At 41.1% G+C, this 26,214-nt stretch overlaps 2 protein-coding genes across 3 annotated transcripts in view; one reads left to right on the top strand and one right to left on the bottom strand.

Moving 5' to 3' along the window:
* The first annotated feature begins 732 nt into the window (after window positions 1–732).
* The window catches only part of mtor (mechanistic target of rapamycin kinase), a 60,992-nt gene continuing 35,510 nt past the window's right edge, over window positions 733–26,214 (top strand). Inside the window, exons 1-28 of one of the 2 annotated variants that reach the window (XM_011621515.2) lie at window positions 733–851; window positions 1,259–1,401; window positions 1,619–1,727; window positions 1,839–2,071; window positions 2,862–3,062; window positions 3,145–3,279; window positions 3,356–3,631; window positions 3,883–3,991; window positions 4,587–4,770; window positions 5,025–5,153; window positions 5,249–5,493; window positions 5,634–5,843; window positions 6,051–6,256; window positions 6,571–6,693; window positions 6,883–6,966; window positions 7,105–7,197; window positions 7,645–7,779; window positions 8,674–8,803; window positions 12,418–12,668; window positions 12,781–12,867; window positions 14,009–14,176; window positions 16,832–16,944; window positions 17,120–17,282; window positions 17,749–17,841; window positions 18,461–18,604; window positions 19,072–19,214; window positions 19,589–19,751; window positions 20,879–21,024. In XM_011621515.2, coding sequence (XP_011619817.2) covers window positions 1,273–1,401; window positions 1,619–1,727; window positions 1,839–2,071; window positions 2,862–3,062; window positions 3,145–3,279; window positions 3,356–3,631; window positions 3,883–3,991; window positions 4,587–4,770; window positions 5,025–5,153; window positions 5,249–5,493; window positions 5,634–5,843; window positions 6,051–6,256; window positions 6,571–6,693; window positions 6,883–6,966; window positions 7,105–7,197; window positions 7,645–7,779; window positions 8,674–8,803; window positions 12,418–12,668; window positions 12,781–12,867; window positions 14,009–14,176; window positions 16,832–16,944; window positions 17,120–17,282; window positions 17,749–17,841; window positions 18,461–18,604; window positions 19,072–19,214; window positions 19,589–19,751; window positions 20,879–21,024 — 4,202 coding nt within the window. In that variant the 5' untranslated portion in view covers window positions 733–851; window positions 1,259–1,272. Of the gene's footprint in view, window positions 877–1,258; window positions 1,402–1,618; window positions 1,728–1,838; window positions 2,072–2,861; window positions 3,063–3,144; window positions 3,280–3,355; window positions 3,632–3,882; window positions 3,992–4,586; window positions 4,771–5,024; window positions 5,154–5,248; window positions 5,494–5,633; window positions 5,844–6,050; window positions 6,257–6,570; window positions 6,694–6,882; window positions 6,967–7,104; window positions 7,198–7,644; window positions 7,780–8,673; window positions 8,804–12,417; window positions 12,669–12,780; window positions 12,868–14,008; window positions 14,177–16,831; window positions 16,945–17,119; window positions 17,283–17,748; window positions 17,842–18,460; window positions 18,605–19,071; window positions 19,215–19,588; window positions 19,752–20,878; window positions 21,025–26,214 lie in introns of both variants that reach the window. The other variant, XM_011621508.2, reaches the window with a different exon arrangement.
* On the bottom strand, window positions 23,273–26,198 carry angptl7 (angiopoietin-like 7). The gene is made up of 5 exons (XM_011621501.2): window positions 25,733–26,198; window positions 24,751–24,851; window positions 24,447–24,641; window positions 24,085–24,280; window positions 23,273–23,999 (listed from the first exon to the last, which is right to left on the bottom strand). The coding sequence occupies exons 1-5, from the start codon at window positions 26,091–26,093 to the stop codon at window positions 23,830–23,832; spliced, it is 1,023 nt and encodes a 340-aa protein (XP_011619803.2). The 5' UTR covers window positions 26,094–26,198; the 3' UTR covers window positions 23,273–23,829.

Here is a 26,214-nt window from a genome sequence, read left to right as displayed (position 1 = left end):
TTGTCGATGGATTTCAGATTAAATTGGTGAGAGAAATACAGAAAGTGACATATTGGTGGAGAACTGAATAAAGGGATGTGGCATAGAAATTTTGATTTCATGGACTATTGAGATTCGCTTGAAGAAGACCAACATGGAACCTTTATATTGCATTTTAGACAATATAATGCAATAAATGTATTTGAATACCTAATGGAAAAGACTGCTCATTTGAAAAGGTTTGCTGTGATTCATGGTACGACGCACAAATCATGTACGACACACAAATTATGTATTTTATATCTGACTTTTAAGCAAAGACGCATTAAACCAAAGCGTCTACGACTGTCTATTAAGTAACTAAATCTCGCCAGTTTTCCTCACTTAAAGAGTTATTAATATCACTACCTGTTTAGTAATCCGGCTGATAGACAGTTTTACAAAGCAAATGTCAACATATAATGCCATTTATGTCTAAGACATTATTTTCCCTAATGTTATTATTTCCATAAAGCCATGTCCCTCCAGGTGGACCGCCTCAAATTTGAAGACTGCGTCGCATTTAAGCATGAATAAAAATAAAATAAAATGATTGAAAAAAAAATCACATTTGACTATGCTTTTAGAACACAATTCATACATACTCCATAAAAAATATGTTAACGCGAAAGAGCGTCTTTTGGCGTGCTGCTATTTGTTTGGAAGATATGTATGCGCAGATCGACGCAACCTTAACTCTTTCGAGGTTTGTAGTTGTTCCCTGCTGGAGACACCTTTGCTAAACAGCAATACTCTAGCTAGCTAACTTTGGACCGTCCTAGCCCGGCAATCGTAAAATGTGACATATTCTACCGGAGACGAGTGTGATTTAGGTGACCGAAGGATTATTGCAGTCACGTAAGAAACATCAAGCGACTTTACTAGTTTGATAACTAACGAGTTATTACACTGGCATGGTTAAAATTAGCATTAGCTAATGTTAGCTAAACAAAACCAGCCTGGGGAAATTATTTGTTTCAAGTTGATTCAGGATGTATGCATGGAGGTCTCACTTGTGTACTTTTCATTTAAAGATATGAAAGTGTATTTCCACCGAAGTGGAATTCACCTCTGTTGCTGTTTAGTCAGTAGCCAACTCCACACGATAGCTAACCAAAGATTCCAGAAGCAAAAAACAGTATTGACTTTTGCAAGCCTGCCAGAACAAGCCATTTGATTTCTGCATTAATAGTGATTTTTAGGTAATAATGACTTTCAATTTTATTCCCCATCCCCCCAGATCCGGCTGTCCAAATGGTTATTATGTCAGGCACAGCCACTGTGCTGCAGCAGTTTGTCAGTGGATTGAAGAGCCGGAATGAAGACAACAGAGCAAAATCCGCTAAGGATCTGCAGCACTATGTGACCACAGAGCTCAGAGAGGTAACCCAACTTGGGTGATGCTACGGAGATGTCCGTCCAATTTACATTTTCTGTATTGATGCCTTTGTGTTATCAGCTGTTTAAACAGGCTCAGAAGTGGTTATATAAACACACTCGCTTGTACAGTACATACTGCACTGAATGTCACCTAATGGGTTTGGTGTTTTGTAGCTATTAAATTTGATTTCAGATTTAATGCTGATTCCTTTGTCATCAGTTAAGCCAAGATGAAGCCACAACATTCTACGATGAGTTAAACCACCACATATTTGAGCTGGTATCCAGCTCTGATGTGAATGAAAAGAAAGGAGGGATTCTCGCCATTGGTAAGGTGTACCCAAATAAGACAAATTAAAAAATAAATGATGTTGACCTTGATATATCATGTAAAAGCAAACTCCGTGCATGAGTAAAGCAGCATGCTCACTGTTTTGCAGTGAGTTTGATCGGAGTCGAGGGAGGCAATGCTACCAGGATTAGCCGCTTTGCCAACTACCTGCGCAACCTTCTCCCATCCAGCGACCCTGTGGTTATGGAGATGGGGTCTAAAGCCATGGGCCACCTCTCGATGGCAGGGGACACCTTCACTGCTGAGTATGTGGAGTTTGAAGTGAAAAGGGCCCTGGAGTGGCTGGGCGCAGACAGAAATGAAGGCAGACGCCATGCTGCAGTAAGTCACCCTCAGAGATTGCTGTACAGCTGTAATGTTTGTTATTGAAATATGAACTGCTGATAAGGTCAGAGTGAATGTTAACCCAACTGGTTCCTTGGTGCTGGTTATGATTGTTTGAAATTGCCAACATTTCTGAATTTCTGTATGCTGATTTGAAGAATTACACAAAGGAATTGTCCCATAAATTTGTCTGTGAAGAAATGTCAAGTATAGCTGTGCATTTGTATACATGTTGTTTACCTTTAAATGCCTGTTTTCTATTTTTTACTTTACACTGTAAGAAGGTTTATTGCAGGGTGCACCCACCATTTACTCATAGTTACAGTTTCTCACCTTGGCTCTACCGTAATGTAAATGTCTTTGAAGCAGCGATTATTGTGAATTCTGCATGGAAAGCTAAAGAAACGTTCCTGCTGTGAGGTGACTGCGGTTTGCAAAATCAAAATAAAGTGAGGGGATAGAGCACACCAGCTAGAAAAGATCTATTGTAGATGTTAACTGCATTTTCATCAATTTCATCGTCGATTTTCTCTGGCTTTCACTGTTTTCTCATCTAGTGTGTATTTTTCAGAGGTACAATACACATTCCTGCTGATGGTAATGACAGAAAAGCATTTTCCAGAGAGAAATGCTTTTGGAAACTGTAAAAAGACTGCTAATAAATGTGTACGCCACAGAACATTAATCTTTAGAATGCGAGAATAAGTTATATAAGAGTTTGAGGTAGATAATGTCATACTCTATGTTGTTAATAATCATGGATTGGATGATTCACTTTGTTTTTCAGGTGCTGGTGTTGAGGGAGTTGGCTGTGAGTGCCCCAACTTTCTTCTTTCAGCAAGTTCAGCCGTTCTTTGACAACATCTTTTACGCAGTATGGGACCCTAAGCAGGCCATCCGAGAAGGGGCTGTGTCTGCACTGCGAGCCTGTCTCATCCTTACCACTCAGAGAGAGACCAAAGAAATGCAAAAGCCACAGTGGTACAAGGCAAGGCAGCTATCCTGGAAGTGTACATCTATCGGAAGCCTTGGCAAAATGATGGATCGTATTTTTGTCTTTTCTTGATTAGCAAACGTTTGAGGAGGCCGAGAAAGGCTTCGACGAGACTCTGGCCAAGGAAAAAGGAATGAATCGTGATGATCGGGTCCACGGTGCTCTCCTCATCCTGAACGAGCTGGTTCGCATCAGCAGCATGGAAGGAGAGGTGAGGGTGAATTCGCTGGGCTATTCTACTGACGCCCCCTGGTGGATGATTCATGTTTGTCTCACCTCTGTGACAGCGCATGCGTGAGGAAATGGAGGAAATCACACAGCAGCAACTGGTCCATGATAGATACTGCAAGGAGATGATGGGATTTGGGACCAAGCCTCGCCACATCACACCTTTCACAAGCTTTCAGTCGTTGCAGCCACAGCAGTCTAACGCCCTCCTGGGCCTGCTGGGCTACAGCACTCCTCAAGGCTTCCTCACCTTCGGGGCTGCACCGGCGCCTGCCAAGACCTCTCTGGTAGAAAGTCGATACTGTCGTGAGCTGATGGAAGAGCGGTTTGACCAGGTAGGTTTTAGTGATGATTCTGCTTTAGCTGTCATATCAAGCTTCTCATCATGGAGCGCAACATGTCCTCCATCTGTATGTTACTGGCAGGCTACACTGTTATGCTATTATTATCCACACCGTACACACCCCAGTTCACATGTGGGCTGTATCATGGTGTCCTCTCCTGTAATTACTGAGATGTGTTTCTTGAGATTAAGCACGAAGATCACAGGCATCATAATCTACATAATCTACGTAATGTTTGCTAGGTGTGTCGGTGGGTGCTGAAATACCGGACCAGTAAAAACCCTCTGATCCAGATGACCATTCTCAACCTGCTTCCACGTTTGGCTGCCTTCCAGCCTCATATCTTTACAGGTAGGACTTGTTTGATGTTGAAGGCTTCACAAAAACTCTTAATCACATGGCCCCCCAATCCCACTCCTCGTATCGCCACTATAACATGGACATCCTGCTCCTATTAGTCCATAGAAGATCATTGGAAGCTCACACAGTCTGCTCATGTATAACAAAAAAGTCAGGCTGTTACATTTGCTGATTGCAATTATGTATCAGTTGTCTTGTTGTAAATGACCATAAATAACTGCTATCTACCTACTGAGCATGAACTGTGCTGGTCTTTATTGTTGTTTATTATTGTTGAAATAACAAGGTGGAGGTGGCCTCTCTATCTTGGACTGCGATGGATAAACTTAGAAGTCCAACTTTGTCTTGTTACTTCCTGTATCGCCTCTAAAACTCCGAATACATCCGTCCACAGCATATTGAAAAACCTTCTGAAGGCTTCTATGAGAAATAGATTTCTGTATATTCTTTGTGGCATCCTGCAAAATGACCAATGGTTTGTCCGAGGGGGCGGGGCTTAGAACACGAGCAATTCTAACTTCTGTTTATTTGATTGTAAACAAGTGATTTTTGAACTAACTGTAATGCGATTATTTTCCTATTGCAGACCAGTATCTGTCAGACACTATGGGCTACCTGCTGGGCTGTTTGAAGAAGGAGAAGGAGCGGACAGCAGCGTTCCAGGCCCTGGGGCTGTTGGTGGTGGCTGTGAGAGCAGAAATCCAGCCATATCTTTTAAAGGTTCTTGAGATCATCAAGGCTGCCCTGCCGCCCAAAGACTTTGCTCACAAGTCAGTGACTCAAAACACGTTCTCCTCCTAAAAGTTTCAAAATAGTTGAAAGTAGACACATATCTACAGGCACAGGTCTGCAGAGGCTATTTAATGTGTAAAGTTGTTTTATGCTGCAAAGAAATCCTTTTAACATTGAATAATATGTCCTTAGAAAATCAATCCTGTCCTGGAACAACCACATTCTTGACTATAATGTTTAAAGACAGTTGTTTTTAGAATGAGATGCGATACCTCTAATTTTCTTTGTGCAGGCGACAGAAGACCATGCAGGTGGACGCCACCGTCTTTACTTGTATCAGCATGCTTTCCAGAGCCATGGGTCCTAGCATCCAACCAGACATCAAGGAACTCCTGGAACCCATGCTGGCTGTTGGCCTCAGGTGCACAATAAGGATTCAGCCTTGTAGAAATTTTATTTCGAGGCTGTTTTCTTTGTCATCATTAAGAAGTGACACAATTTCTCCTCTTCATCCAGTCCTGCACTGACGGCAGTCCTGCACGACCTGAGCCGTCAAATCCCCCAGTTGAAGAAGGACATCCAGGACGGTCTACTCAAGATGCTTTCCTTAGTTTTGATGCACAAGCCCTTGCGTCATCCCGGGATGCCCAAAGGCCTGGCTCACCAACTGGCCTCCCCGAGCCTCACAAACATCCCAGAGGCCAGCGATGTGGGCAGCATCACGCTGGCCCTGCGGACACTGGGCAGCTTTGAATTTGAAGGTAAGAAACCTTTTGAAATATGTCTACATCACTTATTCTGCTTTCACTGTTTGACTCAAGCTAAATGGATACGGAAGAAGCAGTTTTTTATTTGTATTTTTGTTGTATGCATTCAAATCTGTTTTCCTTTTTCAAACCAGGACATTCCCTCACCCAGTTTGTGCGCCACTGTGCTGATCACTTCTTGAACAGCGAGCATAAGGAAATAAGGATGGAGGCAGCTCGAACCTGCTCGCGCCTGCTCACTCCTTCCATTCACCTGATCAGCGGCCATGTTGTCAGTCAGACTGCTGTGCAGGTTGTCGCAGATGTGCTCAGCAAGCTGCTCGTGGTTGGCATCACTGACCCAGGTAAAAACAGGAATTTTCTTGATGACATTGTGCTTTAGGACCAAAAGTAACAAACCCTTGCTTTCATTGTAATCTTTGTTACAGAATACACTGTTAAGACCTGTAATATCTGTGTAACCTAGCTGTCCTGTAAGCTGCTGTTTCCAACATTTGAGTCATTTGACATCCCTAATAGTCACACAAGTGAAAACCTCTCCACTCCTGCAGATCCAGACATCCGGTACTGTGTGCTGGCCTCACTTGATGAGCGTTTTGATGCTCACCTGGCCCAGGCCGAGAACCTACAGGCACTATTTGTCGCACTGAATGATGAGGTTTTCGAGATCAGAGAGTTGGCCATCTGCACAATCGGACGACTCAGCAGCATGAACCCTGCCTATGTTATGCCCTTCCTGCGAAAGATGCTCATTCAGGTATAAACGCTGCAGCAGTTTGTTGTGGTTGAAATGTTATTGGTATTTACCAGTTTTCTTTAAGTGAAGGCTGTGCTAATAATTCTGCCTTTGTGGGTATTTTTCAGTAAAAATGTATATACCTTGGGAAAAAAATCCAATAACCCTTGTTTACCGACAGGGGGCAGCAAAATGAGAGGTTTAGCAACTGCGTGACTCTTTCATAACACTAAATGATTTTACAGTGGTACTCTACAATATAATTCGGTGCACGATGAATTGTCTTCTTTTAAGATTAATTCCAGAATTAGGAAAATTTGTTTTGGCTGTTTTAGATCTTAACGGAGCTGGAGCACAGCGGTGTCGGCAGGAACAAGGAGCAGAGCGCTCGTATGCTTGGTCACCTGGTCTCCAACGCCCCTCGTCTCATACGGCCATATATGGAGCCCATCCTCAAGGTACAAGTCTGGGATCTGTGATCAATGTGGCGATTATTGTCAAGAAAAATAACACAATCATAATCCGATAGAGTACACAGATATGTGTTTGGAGATTTTTCAAGCATATACTTGTATTATACATTATACATTATTATACATTGTAATCAATATCTGGAATGATCCTGTTATATCTGTGCATAATTATAGGCTCTAATCCTCAAACTGAAAGACCCAGACCCGAATCCTGGAGTGGTCATAAGCGTCTTGGCAACTATTGGAGAGTTGGCTCAGGTATTTGTTTTTTTCAGTTTGTTGTTGACAGTATTACTGTAGCTGGGGCATCATACAGAAGGTTCTAGTCTTAAGTTGACTGTGTAGCTCATAGGGTTTCCTCATATCTAATTGGTTATCCTGTGTAAACAATGCCAGGTGAGCGGCTTGGAAATGAGAAAGTGGATGGATGAGCTTTTTCCAATCATCATGGACATGCTGCAAGACTCGTCATCACTGGCCAAACGACAAGTAAGGAAGAATGACTTCATATGCTCTTAATTTCTTTGCTCGTTTCTTTCCAGCATGGCTACAAGTTCAGAAATGTATTCTACTTTTGTAAATAGATGTCTGTTCTAGTAAACATGTCTCAATATTACTGGAAACAGTCACTGTCATTAAGAAGGCATCTTGTGTCTGTTGGGCTTGTAGTATTCTCAGTTTAATCAGGATTGTGTGTCATCAGATTACACACAGTGAGATGATTCCAAGGTATGAAACAACTGCTAATTAAAAGGGAATGTGGATAGGTTTAGATTGACAGCAGGAATAAGCAGAGCATTTTGAGTGGAATGTTTAATTAGCTAGTCATGTAGATTTAAAGTACACTTAATTTCAAAGCTGGTTACTAAGGAAACGATTGAAACAAACATACGCTGCAAAATGACCAAAGATCATTTACCACTGTCACTCCACCAGGTGGCGCTGTGGACGTTGGGCCAGCAAGTGGCCAGCACAGGTTATGTGGTGGAGCCTTACCGCAAGTACCCCTCCCTTCTGGAGGTGCTGCTCAACTTCCTGAAGACAGAACAGAACCAGGGCATCAGGAGAGAGGTAAAATAAAGGGCGTTTCCATTTGACCCTTAAGAGCCTCATAACCACATTTTTTCTTGTAGCATTTTCAATAAATGAGTCTTTCAGGTAGTGACTCAATATGTGACCATAAATGTTACCAGAAGTAGTGAACTTATTCCTCATTTTTTTCGCATTAAGTCAGAGAGATAAAGTATTAGTACTATGCACTTGGTAGTACTGTAGTTAAATATCAATCTTTACAACTTGCGAGCTTTACTTAAGAGTGTTTCTAAGTAGAACCTCCTGCTTTTTACTTTAATATTTCACTTAAGGGGCTCTGGTTCAGACGCTCACGGTTCATTGACTTTAAAGTCTGAGCCGCGTGTGAATAATTCCCCGATTATTTCTGAATCTACGAGTACAGTATGTCATCTCCAGCAGGCGTGACCATGAAATCAAAACACACATGATGCATTTGAGCAGAAGAACTCAAACGCAAATAGTCAAGAATCTGCACAAGCCACAGGAAAAATAAAGTGAAATGAGGCATCAAAGCAGTCCGAGAGCTGTGGGGAGACACAGGATTATTTGCTCTGGATACAAACAAGGATTAATAATGATTCATGTCTCATAACAACTTTTCTTCGATTTTCTCTTAATTGTACACAAACATAGATATGAACATCGTCTAGCAACAGTTGGGTCAATGCTATAGCAGTCTTCTTCTGCAATAACATTTATATTGTCTTCTTCATCACACATATGCTGTAAATTGCTAATTTAGAAGGTTTGAAGAGCAGTATTTTGGATTTTGTTTGCCAGGTCTTTAGAATGACTTCTGCGCTTCGACGCTTCCTCCATTGTATGACATCAGTTAGTTGTTCCATTCTGTCACGATTATGTGAAAGGGTTCGTGCGGTTCATCACAAACAGGCTATACGTGTTCTGGGTCTCCTGGGCGCGCTGGACCCCTACAAGCACAAGGTGAACATCGGGATGATCGACCAGTCACGGGACGCCTCTGCCGTCAGTCTCTCTGAGTCGAAGTCCAGCCAGGACTCAGGTAAGCCTGGGAATCCTTAGTACCATTCAAGGTTTGGGGATATTTATTTAAAGCTTTTATGGACTAAGATCTAATACATGTCCTTTTAGTTTAAGGTTTCTGGATCTTATTGTGGCGGTAATTAGTGGGGCTCTTCTTCACCATCTCCTTCTATTTCTTATTATTATTTATTTTGAGGATTATCATATATGCCTGGAAGATGGGAATTTCTGTGTTTTATTGCTACTATTATGACTGCTACTATAACCCTAACTCTATGATGAGGTAATCATTTCCATAAATTGTGCAATTTTCATTACTTGATAGTTTTTGGGTCATTTCCAAATTTACATTTAACAGCTCAAATATGTTTTGTTTATTAGCCATTAACACGGAGCTGAGGAGACGATGGATGTAATCCCACCCAGCAAAAAGGTTCACGTACAGTTTGTGGCACCAATCGGCCGCGAATTTAGTGCAAGTTTTGAAGAGGAGTTGCGAGTTAACTTGATATAACAAACAAAGGTCACCTGCTTTCAAAGGTCGCGAAGTCTCTAAGGTGGCAGTTTACATTTTAGAAAATGTCCGTAAGTGGCATTTAGAAAAGGCATCTGACATGTTAAGTGTTGCCATTGACATTTATATTGATATATCTCCAGCTGAAAATGGAGGTCCATCCACTTCTTTGTACTCATGAATAATAGAGTGATGCGAAATCACCTATATAAATAATAATAATAATAATATGAAATACAATTTCATGCCTTACTGAGCTTAACAAAATTTAATTATACATCCCAGCTACTTATGGGTGTCAGAGAGATTGTAAACTTATTTATTAAAGATATATTCACATTAGCTGGATATTGCATCCAATAGCTTGTCTTTCAGGGCAGCAATCCAATCAGTCCAAGAATTCTATTCCATAAATTACTGGAATTGCTGAATTTGGCTCAGTAAAAGCGGTCATATTCAGTTTGAGGTAAACCACTTATGAGTGTTCTTTACAGTCTGGCAGTTTTCTATGTCGCTGATCGACGGAATGATTTTTTTTAGAGGTCTGCCAAGTGCATTTGAAGAGTGAGCAGCAACTTGAACCCTTTTTTTTTTTTTTTTAAACTTCAGATCATTTCTCACTTGGGTTTTTTACTACAGGATAACAACATTTGGAATGAACATCTTTCTTTTCATATGCCACTATAGCTGCCACAGTTAAATAAATAAAATGTCTATAAATGTCCACACAAAATAAAACAAGTCAATTTCCAATGACTTCACGTTTTAGAGAGCTGATTATAGTTCTTCCTAAAAATGGCTGTTATGTACAAGCAATGATTCTATGTAGACTGCATTTAAATATAAGAACTCCTTTCATGCCAATATATAATGTAAAAATGTTCATAATTTAGCAAAGATATCTGTCTTTTTTCCTATGTCTTTAAGGAATGCAGGTCTACGCTTTCAGATTGTCTCAAGTTATGACCCTGGGCATTATTCTAATAATTTTGCCATTTTGTTCTCTGGATAAATCAAGTGTGACCAGAATTGGAGTCTCTACATCTGCTAGCAGATTGTCAGCGTCAGCGTCTGGGGCACTGGCAAAATCTGACAGCATGCTCCGTTATATCAGAGGTCGCTGACTCCTCATTTAGCAGTCTCGTCATTAGAGACTGCAGGGTCATAAAACTGGTTATTAATATTAGTTTATTCATTTATTATAAGTTGTGGTGTGTACCTTTTTGTTTAACCTATCTGAGTCCTGAATGTGTGCTGTGATCCTGCCACGTTTGGGTGCTCCAGGACACTCATTCCTGGGCTTTAGCAATAAAAGTACATATGCGTTTTATCACAAATCGTCAAGCTAGACAGGTTAATTACAGGAATTTTAACCATGGGCTTAGTGACCTGCTTTAGCCTGCCATTCTGTTACATCTGCAGTTCAAACATCTACGTGTAGAACGTAGAACGTGTGCTCCTAAAGGCTAATGAAACGCTAAATACCATGCAGCTAAATTCTCAGCTGCCTTATAGAAGAATAATATGTATTTTACTTGCTAATTTATTCTGCTCATGTTAAAAAGATCCTTTATCCACAAGAACAGCTCCAAAAGATTCAATCAAGATTTCACAAAAAGAACATCTTGGTTGTTGATCATCCTGTAACATTAGAATAGACCTGCTTCCACTATGTCCTTCTTTTCTCCAGTATATCGATTTTTCTCAAAATAAATGTTTAGTTGTTTATAGTGGTGGCAGCTATGCCGTTAGTTTACAAAAGGGTCCAGGCTGGAGACATTAAATGCATTGGCTGTGCTGTACCTTAATAATATAAGCACACGAATACAATACATACTTGATTAACACAGGGCCATAACACCAGAACTGACATGCAGCCAACGTAAAGTAGCCAATAGTAAATCCTTCAGCATTTTACTGCTCTTTGACAGCACCAGAAGCATTTTTCAACTGTATTTATTATAGAGGAAGGAGTGTTGATTTAGGTTGTGTGTGTGTGTGTGTGTGGGGTGTGGGGTGTGGGGGGCGGTGTGTGTGTGTGTGTGTGGGGGGGGGGGGGGTTGCCATAAATCTGTGTTGTTTTACTTAAACTTACACACTGAAAAATGATTGCCTGATGAAGTGACTTTAGTGCCACGACAGCATAACCTCCTGACTTATGAGTCCTCAGCCACAGGATTGTTCTGATGAAGCTGCTGAGGGAAATGGGTTATTCCACTTCAACACTTGGAAGTTTTCTCATCACATTTGGCCAAATGGACTGAAGTTTCATTCCACTCTGTGTTTACTTCCTGTTTAAAGAAAATCAGAGGGATTTTAATTGATGTTAAACAAAAAGCTTATTATTTGATTTTTGTTTAATGGCAAGATTTTATCAGGATATAGCATCCATTATATAGCGTTGATTTTAGTACAGGGAGGTTCAGCTTGGCTTATCGGATAACCATTTTCTTCTAAACCAGGGATCGGCCTTTGCCCATTTGAATTTTCTATTAATTTGAAAAGTATTTAGAAGGGTTTCAGACTAGAGAATTTATTCTGTTGTTGCCTTATAAACAATAAAAAAGAAATTTTGGCAGTAACATGCTTCCAATCTGCTTGTGGATGAGGCAAAATAGCTTAGGTTGGTTTGGTTGGCTTGGTTTTCATGATTTTCTGCCATTCTTTTCTACACATCCTCTCAAGCTCTGGCAAGACAGATGGGAACTGTGGGTGGGCAGACATTTTGATGTCTCTCCAGAGATGTTGGATTGGGTTCAAGTCACTGTGCTGGCTAGGTCACTCAAGGACATTCAGAGTTGTCCTCTGTGTTGTCTTGGATGTACGTTTAAGGTCATTAACTTGTTTGAACATTAGTCTTTGGTCCAGTCGGAGGTCCTGAACTCATTTTTGAAATGGTTGCAGTTGAAATAGTTGAACTGCAAGGTAAGCCTGGGTTTGACTTAACAGGTGACATCAAATGCTTCTGGGAGAGTTGTAGTTGTTGTCATGATGTCATCATGCCACTCTAGCTAACACACCAAAGGTTGCTAACCTCTTTTTTAGACACTATAATACACTGTAAGACTTAATTTGAATCTAATTCTGAACCTAATTTGAATCTCTCTCTTTCCTGGCAGCGGACTACAGCACGAGTGAGATGCTAGTGAACATGGGCAACCTTCCCCTGGATGAGTTTTATCCAGCTGTGGCCATTGTCACTTTAATGCGCATCCTGAGAGACCCCTCCCTGTCCAACCATCACACAATGGTGGTCCAGGCTGTGACCTTTATCTTTAAGTCTCTGGGTCTGAAGTGTGTCCAGTTTCTGCCCCAGGTCATGCCCACGTTCCTAAATGTAATTCGGGTGTGTGATGCCAGTATCCGAGAGGTAGGACTCAATGCAGCACAAGAGGCATTCGGTTGATTTGTTGCCTTATTGAGCTCATCGTGGTGGTTATTCTCACGTCTCACCCTGTTGTTTATCACCTTTTGGTGCGCAGTTCCTTTTCCAGCAGATGGGAATGGTGGTGTGCTTTGTTAAGATCCACATCCGGCCCTACATGGACGACATCTTCACGCTCATCAGAGTGAGTAATTGTCACTATTCCGCCGTCTCGTAGAGCCTTAAATACCAATCACTCAGCCTTTTATTTTTCTGTGCGTCAGGCAAACAGCTGCAAGCTTGTTGTCTTGTGTCATCCTGTGCGGTGTTGTGAATGCCTCCTTCCTCATTAGGAGGAATGCGTCCTGAGCTCTTGGATGAAGTCTGTTCCCAAACCACACAACAGTCCAACTCGCGTGTGGTGTGGCATGGAAATAAAAATGTTTAGAGTTTGCAGCTTATGGGGGATTTTAGAAGGATTGCAAAGTTTTTACTCTGTTTATATCAACAGCACGGTCCCGGTTTTACCTTTTCCAGTCCTGTGCAAGTTCTTCTACAGAGCAAAGGGATATCCACTTGGAAATTTACACAGATCACATTATATGGAGCTATTAAGTCTGTAGCGCCAGTACTGTACCACAAATAGTTGTTTAACACATGATCGTATAACAAGACAGGAACATCACAAGATTTCTTATGTCGGTGTAGTACACAATACCAAAAAAAACCCTCTGAAATAACGGTAACCCTTCAGAGCAACGGAATCAAGAGAGCTGGGACACTGCTCCCTGAGTCCCCATGAGTTAATAAATGGCAGGTGAGACAAAGAATCTATTCATTTTCGCTCCAACTCAGCCTCTGCATCCAGATGAGGGGACTGGAATAGCCATTCAGGATGTACTCTCCCTTGCTCTGTAGTCAGCTGCCACAGGCGCAGAGAGCAGGAAGTTGGGGGCTGCTCAAGACCAAAACACCAGATCTGCCAGATATCACAGCTGAACTCCATTGACTGGCTGATGGATGTATTGCGTGACTTTAAGTCTTTCACCTTAACTTTGGTTGTTATTTTCTATAAGCTCCGCTTTACCAGCACAGCGACATAGAGCTACGACTGTGTGGTCGACTGGAAAGTGTCTTCATATCGTAATATCAGTTTTAAATAGGCTTCTCGCACAATAAAGGTTTTTTAAAGTTTTACATACCCTGACCCACAAATATGTTGCTTAGTATGGTGGTCACACCATTTTAAACTCATGCGAATGATTACATTTATTTAAACACATCAATAATTGTGTGAATAAACTTGGGTCACTTTCTACTAACATCTTGTCCTACTGTGTGTGTAGGAGTACTGGACACCGAACAACCCCATGCAGAATACCATCATCCTTCTGATCGAGCAGATTGTGGTGGCACTGGGAGGAGAATTCAAGCTTTACCTGCCTCAGCTTATCCCACACATGCTGCGCGTCTTCATGCATGACAATAGTACTGGTCGTAGTGTTACCATGAAGGTGAGTGCATCGCACTGGTTTTTAATCAGGGAAGTACTGATGCTGAATTTGCTGATCGTTGTCATTATTATTACTAGTAGCTGTCTTAGTGAATTTTTAGTCGACATGCAATCCATTTTTGCCCACTGAGCTCATTTTATTAAAAACTGCCCGATCTCAAGCTATCCACTTACCAGAGTGTCAGTATGCATAACTTTGAAATAATTATCACCTGCAGACTACATATTTTCAAGGCCCCCAGGTGCACAACAGTTTCCATTACTTCCTTTCCTGCCACAACTATAACTCTCTTTTGAAATATAATTGAGCCGATGACACAAAGTTCTTTTCTCATATGTTTTCTGGGATTGACTTCAGGTTCATGCAGTTGCTACTTGGACATTCAGGTTTTATAGTGATAAAAGTACGCGCAAGGATAAAAAAAACCCTCTAAAATGCGTTTCAATAATACTGATGTATTTTTTTAAGAAATACATTTTACATGTTGCGAATTGTGTTTTCCACCAAAGGTTATACTTATGTTTCTGATTGCTTGCATTCCTTTGCAGCCGTTGAAGAAACAGATGAGACCTTTCTTTGTAATCAGAAGCTCTAGTGACATGTTGTAACCCATATTTTACATTTTACTGCCAGGTTGACAGCAGTTTCCCTCTCTGCACTGACTCAGTTCACTGTCACTTTTTCTGCTTTTCAGTTTCTCCTTTTTATTAAGTCAACCAGACTCTGTGTCCGAATCCCCACAAGTCAGGGGGAAAAAGTGAATAACTTTTATATGGTGCGATATCTATTTAAGACTGAAGGTTTGAAGAGCTAACAGGACTAATTTGATACATTTTGATTTGTTTTGCATTACTCGCCTAGTGTGAATAATCATAAAAAAAAGATTATACTGCACATAATGGAATAATTTGAACAGATTTGCTGCCAAACTGTTGGCTGCACTTCAGCAAGATATTTAGCCAAGTGAGTGTCCAAGTGGGTCTAGACTCTTTGATACTTAAATCCAGGTCCTATTGGGAGTTCAAGGTAAAAGTATATATGGCTTTAAAAAAATCCAACTCGCAGAAACTTTGGCCTTTCTTGAATTTACCCATATTTTCCTAAAAATTAACATCAGAATACACTAGAAAATCACATGGGAAGACTGTTTGAATTGTAAACAGACCACATTGTGTCCCCTCAAGATTTAAACATAGCTCCAGTAATGAGTTCTGTTTACACGTATTGATGAATTTACGCCATCAAGAGCCAAACAGTGTGCTGATCTCATCCATGAACAATGGCTGCGGACTACTACAGGCGACCTGTATGGGCAGCAGCAGTTTATTTGGCTCAGTGGTTCAGAGCAAGTTGAATAGTTCACACGTCAGGTTTGTATTTGAGCTGATAATTTAATTTAGCCGCACAGAAGGATGGTGTTATAAATGTATTCCTGTTGCTCCATACTGTCAGAATCACAGGAGCTCAGAGGTCAGTTAATGGGGTGCTGTTTTCTGTTTGCGGTTTTCCTATTTTATCCATTGAGATGCCTCGGGTCCTCGAAGTTCACTTATAATTCAAAGAAAACATAGACTCGTAGCTCACATACTCTCAGATTTCATCTACTGTGGCCACTAGTGTTGGCTTTTCCCTTAAACTCTATAGTATAATTTGAGCACAGAGATTGAATCATTCATTCATCAGGCCTTCTCTTTGCTGTTTTGTCTCACAGTCTGCAGGATTAGATAACCCAGCAGCCCACTACATGGATAGTCAATAATTCAAGTCTAGAGTCTAAGCTTAATAGACTAGGACGGGGTCAGAATCGGGTGGGTGGGGGGGTTGGAATGGGAATCAGGTTACTTTCTATCCAAAAGAGACAAAAAGAAAAACATTCTTCCATCATTTCAATGAGCTGTTCTATCCAGCCAGGCCCGTCACCCCCCCCCCCAACACATGCATGCTTGCACACCTCCACTTTGGCTTCCTGCTGTCTCGCCATAAGCAATTTAGCCATGGGGGGGAGGGCAAGAAGTAAAGTATGATCTGGAGTACATCCTTTGCATGCAGCACGCATCACCTTTATCTTGAAGCGGACCTCATGATGCTAGTCCAGTTAAATATGATGACTTTTTTCTGTCGTTAATATTGAGTTTCAGATTTTCCACCAGTTCAGCTTTCGGGATCTCATTCAAATATGTCCGTTGGGATCGTTACAAATATCAGTTCAAGCAGTAACAATCCAACAGCAGTACTTAATTATGAAGCTGTGTCTTGTATATTTATGGCAGTCGTGACTGAAGTGTTTTCTCCAACTCGTCAAATGTTTAGATAAAATTTCAACATAGATTTTACAGAATTAATGGCACACTGGCCAGTACTCAGGAATTACTCTTCAAGTTGTCCAAAAATGTTGCAGTATTTAACACAGGTGCACATCTCAGTGAAATACAAGCGAAACTGGGGAAAAAAAATCCATGACTGCAGATACTATTTAAGAGGACAGAAGTATGGAAGAGCACCAGTAGCTGGTGTGCCAGTGCCTTGCCGAAATAAACCCGACTTTCTTCAAGGATGTTAAGAAAGACCTTTTTCCCATAACAAGCTTGTTAAATATAACCACTAAGTGTTGTGGTGTGTGTAAGTGAACACTGTGTGCTCTGTGCTCTTTTACAGTTACTTAATGCCATCCAGCTGTTTGGTGCCAACTTAGATGACTACCTGCACTTGCTACTTCCTCCGATTGTCAAACTGTTTGATGCTCCTGATGTGCCCCTGCAAGCCCGCAAGTTAGTACCACGCACGGACGTTTTATGTTGTCACAGCTGGATTTCTAATGAGGTTTCAACGAAATGGTTCCTGGAGTCCATAGGCTACATTTTAATGTTTTTTAGGCACTTGTTCCTCAGCTTCTGTCTAAGGGAGCATTTTGTGCTGTGTGTTTTTTTTTATTGTCTGGTGTAGGGTTGCCCTGGAGACACTGGAGCGCCTCACAGAGTCCCTGGACTTCACGGACTATGCGTCACGCATTATCCACCCCATAGTTAGGACACTTGACAGTACGCCGGAATTGCGCTCCACCTCTATGGACACCCTGTCCTCACTAGTGTTCCAGTTGGGAAAGAAGGTAACTATTGCTGTCCCCAGGCTTCTCTTTATATGAAGCTATTACACAAAAGACTACTTCCAGCCTCCCTCCTGCTGGCCTCATATGAACATGAATGGTATTTTGGGACCCCCCTCACTAGCCTTTATTACTTCCTGCCAGACTGCTGATGTCATTGAGCAGTTGGCGGTAGAGATGGTGTTTATGAGAATGGATGAGGTCACAGTTAGCCCTCCCTGTCCTCCCTAGATTTCTCCCTTCCTAATCCATCAACCCCTTCAATAGTTTTCATGCCACCTCAAAAAAACCACAAGCACACATGCAGCTACTTCTAGAACCAAATGTCAAGCTTTTGATCAGACACTCCTGATGGTTAGGTACAAGTGCCTTACACTTAGGTTGATGGAAAAGAACTGGCGAGACTAAACCACATCAAGCAGTCATCCACCCTTTTATTTACTTGTTTTGGCTGCTCTGTTATTTTCAGTACCAGATCTTCATCCCCATGGTGAATAAAGTGATGCTGAAGCACAGGATTAACCATCAGCGTTATGACATGCTCATATGTCGCATCGTTAAGGTACGTCCCTATCCCCACTAATGTCTCCAGGCTGCCTTTAAAAGCACTAAACAAATGCTAGGCTGCATTTTCAACAGTCACGTTAACTGCTAATATGTCACAGTGTGTAAAACACAGAACATAGGAGTTTATCATCAGAGCTCATTGCTAATACTCTAGATCTACGTTGAAAGTTTAGTAAATACAGCCTGGCTGGACAGTGCTTTAATGAGGAAGCAGTTTATTATTTCATGTATTAAGTAAGTGCTGCACGACTGAACGAGACACACAGTGATTTATGCTCCATCTATACACAAATTGCCAGTCTGTCAGTGTCACAACAAACTTAATCACAGTGGCTGCTAATCGCAATGTTGAAATAGCAATTTTGACGAGATTAGTCAGACAAAAACATAAATATGAATGACACGATCAATGAATTACATACGCTTCTAATAAACCAAACTTTAATGTACAGTGCACCATCAGCGAGTCATTATTTTCCACTGTTTATCAACACTTTTTTCTACTCAGGAAGTAAATTACCATCTTTGATCCTCGATACAACCCTTTGTATGTGTGTGGGCTCTGTGTGTGGCCTGTATTGGTGTGTGGCATGTCTGTATTCCGGACCTAACAGGGATATACTCTGGCTGAGGAGGAAGAGGACACAATCCTCCAACATCGCCAGTCTCGTGGTAAACCAGGCGACGCATTGGTCAGTGGACCGGTGGAGGCAGGGCCCATGAAAAAGCTTCATGTCAGCACTACCGCACTTCAAAAGGTCCGAATTATACTTTAAAATAATGATAAAAGGTTATCTACAACATTCTAGTGTTTGTTTGGCTTTGGGCATTGAGTGATTGAGTGCGGCAAACAGCCTTTGGTTTACACCACATCTGGACCAACAGACCAGCACTGAAATAAAGGGAAACTGAGCAAATGAGCTGAAACACACAAAGAATGCTCCCAATCAAAGCATAAAGTGAAGGGTGAGATGGGTCATATCATATCAATGGGTCCACAAACTTATTTTTCAGGGACAAAACAGCAGGCAAGTCTTTATTGGTGTAACCGCTGTAACTATATTCAACAGTATAAACATCATAACAGTATATACAAATGATTATTTTATAATTTGTTCATATGTGTGTTGCAAATCTGTGGAAACAGTCCTGTGAAACCTGTGAAAAGGTTGCTCCCACATAGTTCCCAGTGAATCTGAGATGGATGGTTCCTTTTTCTTCACAGGCTTGGGGTGCTGCCAGGAAGGTGTCCAAAGACGACTGGTTGGAGTGGCTGCGGCGCTTAAGTGTCGTCCTGCTCAAAGAGTCATCATCCCCAGCTCTCCGATCGTGCTGGTCCCTGGCTCAGACCTACATCCCTCTTGCCAGGTACAGGACCGCTGACCATCTGCATTTCCAACTCCTTTTCTTCTCTCTGTACTTTTTAATTTCTTCTTGTGTGTATCTTCATTTCTGTCTGTATTTCTAATCTCTACTGCTGAAAGCATTTACAAAGTTTAATATATGAAGACAGTCAAAAGTCTGCAGTCCAATAGTGTCTTTGCACTTGCTGTAATTTCCAGATGTGTAACTATTAATGTAAATCGGAATAAGTCTGGAAACATTCAGTAAATGCTTAAAGTGCTAACTTTGCACTTTGTAATAAAGTCTCTCTTAAAGTCACTTTAATCGTTGCGCGTCCACATCGGCTTCCAGGTTTAAATGTCACGGTTTTGAATGTGTAAATATTCTGCGGTTGACAGGGACTTGTTCAACGCCGCCTTCCTCTCTTGTTGGTCGGAGCTGAGCGAGGATCAACAGGACGAACTCATCCGCAGCATCGAGTTAGCGCTCACCTCTCAGGATATCGCAGAGGTCACACAGACTCTGCTCAACCTGGCGGAGTTTATGGAACACAGCGACAAGGTTCACATTGATCCAAGTTTTGGATATTTTTATACAGCAATACAACACTCTGCTTGTAGCAACTGCACACAACAAGTAGAGCAGTGCATAAAATATACAAAAGAATAAATCAGAGGTCGAAAATGATTGCATCAGTGTCAGTAGAAGGTATACCGGTACTCATTTCTGATGGAGAAAACAAGGTCAGCGAAGCTTTCATAAAACAACCATCTTTCTGGTATTGTTGTGCACATTGGGTACTCTCAATCTAAATATGAAACCCACTAATTAGTGGAGGATAGTGAATATTCATGATCCAGCTCATATCTTGTCTCAGCATTATACTGTAGATTAGCTGACTGTGATGTGGAACCGCAGATTGACTTTGCATTTGCTGCATGCCTGAAACGGATTTCTTCCTAAAGTCAACATTTGCATATAAGGTTTGATAAAACCTTTACTCCGTCAAGTTTAATGTTCATGTATTTCCATCTAGCTAGCAGATCATTTGAGGTGAGAATTTTGTTTAATAGAAATTGTTCACTTGCTGTATTTATTGTCTGGCTCATAAATAATCTTATCTCTGGAGTTATACATTTATACTCATTAAAATGATATATGAACTGAAATACTGAATATGAGCTACAAAATAAATGATAAGTATCATAAGTGATACGTGTGAAGAGAAGGTTGTATTGATACAGAGTATTTTCCTGTCCCCAATCTGATAACAAGTGGGATGCCTGCTGCATGTAGAACGATTGTTCCTGCTGCGCGTTGATGTCTCCATATTCCTCAGTTATGAAGGTTGCAGTTGAAACTTTATGATCGTACTGTGAGCCAAACTATAATACACTTTCTGTCTCCACTGTCTGCCATGAGTAGAACACATTGTTAAAAAAATAGTTCAGATCAGAATTCATTCTGGCTTCATCATTTTGCTGAATACAGTCAGGCACCAGAAGACAACAGTCTGATTTGAAGGTTTAGTCACAATTTTGCATCTCAGCAAGAATTATTTGGACATATAGAAATAAATTATGTTTGTTCAGGCTTTCATAACTTTGCTTTAAATAATTTAGAGGCTTCATACATCTGTTCATTCAGGGTTATGATGATATTTTAATCATATTTATTCTCTTATCCAGGGTCCTCTACCCCTCCGCGATGATAATGGCATTGTGCTGCTTGGTGAGAGAGCGGCCAAGTGTCGAGCTTACGCTAAAGCTTTGCATTACAAAGAGCTGGAGTTTCAAAAGGGTGCTTCGCCACTTATTCTGGAGTCTCTTATCAGGTAGGAAAATGGGAACATTCGCATAAAGTTCACACTCGGTGTGCCATATGTTGCAATTCTAATATGTACTTCCCACGGCAATTATCGGATTTTTGAGTTTTAGTCACATGTGGATGCATCAACATGTTGACTGCAGGTGCCAATATATCAACCATCTGTTAACACCAAATTCTGTTCCTGAGGGAAAAAACATGAAACTTTGTAGGTAATCATGTTGCAATCAGATGTCATTTTGAAAGATGCAGTTTCAGAGTTCTTATTTTTTTTCATCTGCCGTTATTCCACTCTAATTTTTAAAAAAAGCAGTTCTGACAGGTACCTCAGTAATTACAGCTATTGTATTACAATTTATAATCTGTTCTCTCAAAAAGACAATTTAACCTCAAAAAATCTAAATGTACATTCGCCGTATCCGCTCGTCAAATAACCATCAGGCATACGCTGTCAAATTTTCCATCGTCTTTTCTCATCCTTTTTTATTCCTTCAGTATTGGAATGGCATGGAAAAATCTGTTTTCCAGGCATCTAATTGGAATCTTGCCTCGTTTCATCTACGAGTGTCTGGACTTGTGTTTCTCTGAGGCCTGTTTTCAATTTCTCAGCAGCCTTGATGATGATGAATGACGGGAGCCGGCACTCTGGTGTTTTCAATATCCCCATCTGGTTCTCACCTCTCCAGGATTTCCCATAAAAGATCTAGAAGGTGGTGTGCTAATAGCACTGGGTAAACCCACCTCTACTGAGCCGTCCCCATAGTTGAAAAACAAAATCATCACATATGATGCACAGTGTTTTAAATTTGATGACGAGGAGCAATCATCACTGTTTTCTTACTTGATATATGATAAATCAATATAGTAGAGTTTGTGACTTCAGTCTGCAACTGTTGTACGAAGCTGAATAGAAAAATTTCATAAGCCTCAATTTACTACCGGTAAATTTTTTATGGTTAAGGTATCTCTTATTTACTTTTGCATTACATTTATTGCCCTATTTTTAAAATAGTTTTACTTATTATTTATGGCTCAGAAATACTCAGTGAATGTAAATATCAGTTAAAAGGCACATCATTGCTGCCACATGGCTGTAAAAAGTCCACACTGTAGAAAATGTGTAAGGGAAATAATGAAAATCTAATGAAAATAGAAGGAATTATTTTGTGGTTTAACTGTATTTTAGACTTTGAATCGAGCCAGGAAACTAGTCACAGTTTCCCCAATTTAGGCACAAGAAGAACAGAACATTGTTAATTGAGCTTTTAGCGTGTGGAGTTACTGGTACATGACGCAGCGTTTTTAAACTTGGACTACTAGTTTGTTTGATTTGGTTTGAGTCATTATGAAATCTACTACTATGGCCTCTATGGGGACCAGAGCTGGACTTGATTATATCACATCTTGGCCACGTGTTAATCATAAACATGATGCCATAATTTTGGAGGGCCGTGTGGAAATGTCTGCAAATGTAATTACATATTAATGTGCATGTTGACAAGAGTGCTGCAAAGTGCACCATCTTATGTTTGGTGTTGAAGCATGAAACCTTCACTATGATATGAATGTCCATATCACATTGTAAGTATACAGGAATATACATTTGGAGTATAGAGCTAGTTTGCTGCGTTGTATTGAGATGCACGGCACTGTGCATGAACCCACACTTCATATTTTTTTGAGCTGTTTTATATCCTTTTTGAAGCAAAACAGATTATACTATGCAGTTGTACGTGCAGCACATGATATAAGACATTTAAGTCTTGAAGAGACCAGGCTGTTTGTCTTTTTCCAGGGCTTTTATGCATGGGTTTTAGTTCACTGTGAAAATGTCCTTTAAAGGGAAGTGATAAATGTCTGGCTGTATTTTGATGTTTACGCACGAATGTGTCACCTTTTATAAGGAGGAGAGTCTGCCTAAGCCATCAGTGAGCCCTCATATGCAGTGCCTCCCTGTTAGTCAGCAGTTGAACCCTTTACGGGATCTGCGTTTTGTTCAGGGCTTAGCAAAATGGAATCATTGTTTTAAGGCAGTAAACAGAGTGCGCTGGACTTTTTGACAGAATGTGTGTGTGGTCTTCGTTCGAGTGTTTACTTTAAGGGCTTTGAACCAGGACCTTTGGACAGAATGCCAAAGAATGACCCAAGAGTCAGAGTTCAGCACTCAAAGCTCAAGACAAAAGACCTTGATTTCCTTTGAGTCCTTCAGTCAAACCAACGTTGAAATTCTAATGCGTGACTTTCCATTCCATCTGTTTCTTTTAAAAATATTTTTTTTATTATTAATCACATAAAACAATGTAATTTCAGAGCTGTACACATTTTACAAATTACACTTTCCCATAATATTGCTTACAGTTTTTACAATAATGCAGCATAAGTCAGAGGAAATAGCTTGGTCCCTTCCCAGCATTTCACAAAAATTCTTTCTAATTCTTTTCTACAAGTCCTCAAGGATCAGATCAATCCACATCTAACTAAACCTACCTAAAAATATGACATTGTGCTTAACTCAAACAAGGGGTGTTAAATCGCAGTAGCCCAAATGGGTCAGTGTTAAAAGAGCATCTATCAAAGCTTTTAAAAATAAAACCTCTTAGGGATAAATATAAAAAAAGAACTACAATTTACAATCAAACATGGTAAACAAACTACACATTCCGATGATGATGACTGACGATTAAACCAGGTCATCTCAAACACTTTCATTACTTTGTAGTCCACAGAAAGACACAATTTCTTTGAATGATGTTAGTAGGATCTCCTGAAATTTACATGTATGATTTTGAATCGGGCCGTGTGGCTAAAGCTGTTATGGTTGAAATTCCACTGGGCGGACCTTCATCTCGACCTTCTTCAGCGAGTAGTTAGACCCGTGCCAGCCGTACCAGGTGATCCCATCCGAGTTCTTCATGTGCTGACCGTAGCGGTAAAAAACGCCATTCAGGTTGGAGTCAGTGCAGCAGTTGTACCAGTAGCCCCCTGTGGTGATGCAAGTGAACGAGACTCTCATTTGAAGCAGAAGGTTAAAATTGGTGCATGGTCTGAGCTGTGGCTAGTGTGTTACCTTTGCGCAGGGAGGCGCAGTGATCCACGCATTTGTCATTGTCCTTGTCAGAGGTGCTGAAGTTGGTATTATTGTGGTAGCGCAGGGAGTCTCCGGCATTTCCGCTGTAGTTGGCAAGGAAGAGCTTGTAGCTGTTGAGCTCATTAGCTACTGTGAAGAAACCATACTCAGCATAGCGCGTTTGGCCTTCCCAGTCCTGCATTGGAAAATGCCTTTAATACACTTAAAAACAGTATTCACTTCATTATTCATAGATGTGAAATGGTTCTGTGTTCACGGGCCATTACCTTCAGCCATGTAATGGTTTACGCATGAATAGTATATTCCCGTTGTTTATTCGCACTGGGTTTTCCATCACGTACCTCCATCTCGATCCGAAGCACACTGGGCTGTCTTGTGAGACGAAAGATGTTGTCATTGCCCAACCAAAAGTCTCCACGGATGGATCCAAATCCGCTTTTGTACTGTTTCCAGTCCCGGTTGAATGATGTCAAGCCGATCTTACGCCTTTGGATCAGAGTCCAGCCACCTCCATTTGTTTCCATATCGCAGTAGACCTGCATGTTTAACCCGAATGTAAACAAAGGCAGAGAGAGAGAAAGAAGGCACACCCTCAGAAAACGCACATAGAACACATGCTATAAACAAAACTGGGATTAAACATACGTTGAGCTCAGGACTTCCCAGGAAGTCATCTTTGGGCAGTTTGTACTCTCCAGAGATTTTGTAGTTCTTGCTGTACAAGGATGCACAATCATAAATGGCATCTGGAATTTAAAAAAAGAGGGGTTTTAATGAAGTAAACATGTATACAATATATGAATACAATATATGAAATCTGTACATCTGCATAGTTTCACAAGTCTAAAAGGATGAAAGAGGGTTGTGCTGAGCAGCTGTTATCTCCATTCTGTCCTTTGCACGGTGTGGCCTTGCAAGTCATACGGCTATGAGGTCACTTTGAAACTCCAAGTAAAAGAAAAAGATGGCAAGCAGCCTTGCACTGCTCTAATCTTTGTATCTCTTCCTGTTCTGGTCTCTGTTGCTTCTAATTTCCTCAGGGTCAATAAAGGCTTCTGTGTTCTCTGTGCCAGTGACTTAAAGGTGGCCCCGTTAGACCACACGATTAAGAAATAATAAACGACGTCATGCCTGGTTTAGCTCGGAGCAGCAGTCAGCACTGATTAGTACGTAGAACGTGAGCTGAAAGTGTCAGAGATGATTTGACTTGTGAGTCCATTAGATGCGAGTCCATTGACAGCTTGAGTAAATGTCAGCGTGCAGCTGTCTGGGACAGGCAATAGCCAAGTCTGATTATAGTCCTGCTCACCTTAACTGAATATATCATTTTGAAAAATGGAGGTTCTTGCATACCTGACAAATAACAGTCTTTGATATGATTGTTATTTACCGGACTGGAGCCGATATGTTAAAAAAAAAAAGGAATTCCCTATGAAAGAAACTCCTGTAATGGAATTTGAAAAGCATTAAACACAACTTATTGTTTGTAGTTAAGCCTTTTATAGGTGCCATTGCAAGTGCATAGATGACAATGCATTGTACATTCAACAGTGGCGCATGGGTTAAAATGATAAATTAAAAAGAATGTCATGATTCCTGGTGTATCAGATGCTTCCTGACTGCTTACCTGAGGAGGACTTAGTAGCAGACTGCAGGGTATGTAGCTGCATGATCTCCACACGGTTGTTGATCTCTGAGTATTTGCTCTCCGCCTCTGTGACCCGGGTTTCTTGCTGCCGGTTCTGCTTGTCCAGCTCCATTATTTGCCTCACAACGTTCATCAGATCAGTCTCCTGCTTGCGACTCAGCTCCTCCAGGAGACTGGTCAGGTTGGCCACCTGAACCTTGAGAGAGCGCACCTCATCGCAGCACTGAGCCTTGGGAGGCTTCGGAGGTGATAGCCTCTTCCTGGGGTTCTGAGCCCATGTCTCCGCCAGAAGGAGCAGCGTGACCCCCAGCAGTATTATACCCAAATTCTCCTTTGCCATTTTCTCTTCTGATGTTGAAGATTCACACAATCTCAGCTGAAGTTTCGCTTTGTCTCGCTCGGGCTGTGTCCTGGTTCCTTGGTGAAACCCTCCTCTGACTGAACATCTTAAATATTTTCCA

The sequence above is a fragment of the Takifugu rubripes genome, chromosome 3 (genome assembly GCF_901000725.2).
Source record: "Takifugu rubripes chromosome 3, fTakRub1.2, whole genome shotgun sequence".
Lineage (NCBI taxonomy): Eukaryota > Metazoa > Chordata > Actinopteri > Tetraodontiformes > Tetraodontidae > Takifugu > Takifugu rubripes.
This window is presented reverse-complemented; position numbering and strand designations above follow the sequence as displayed.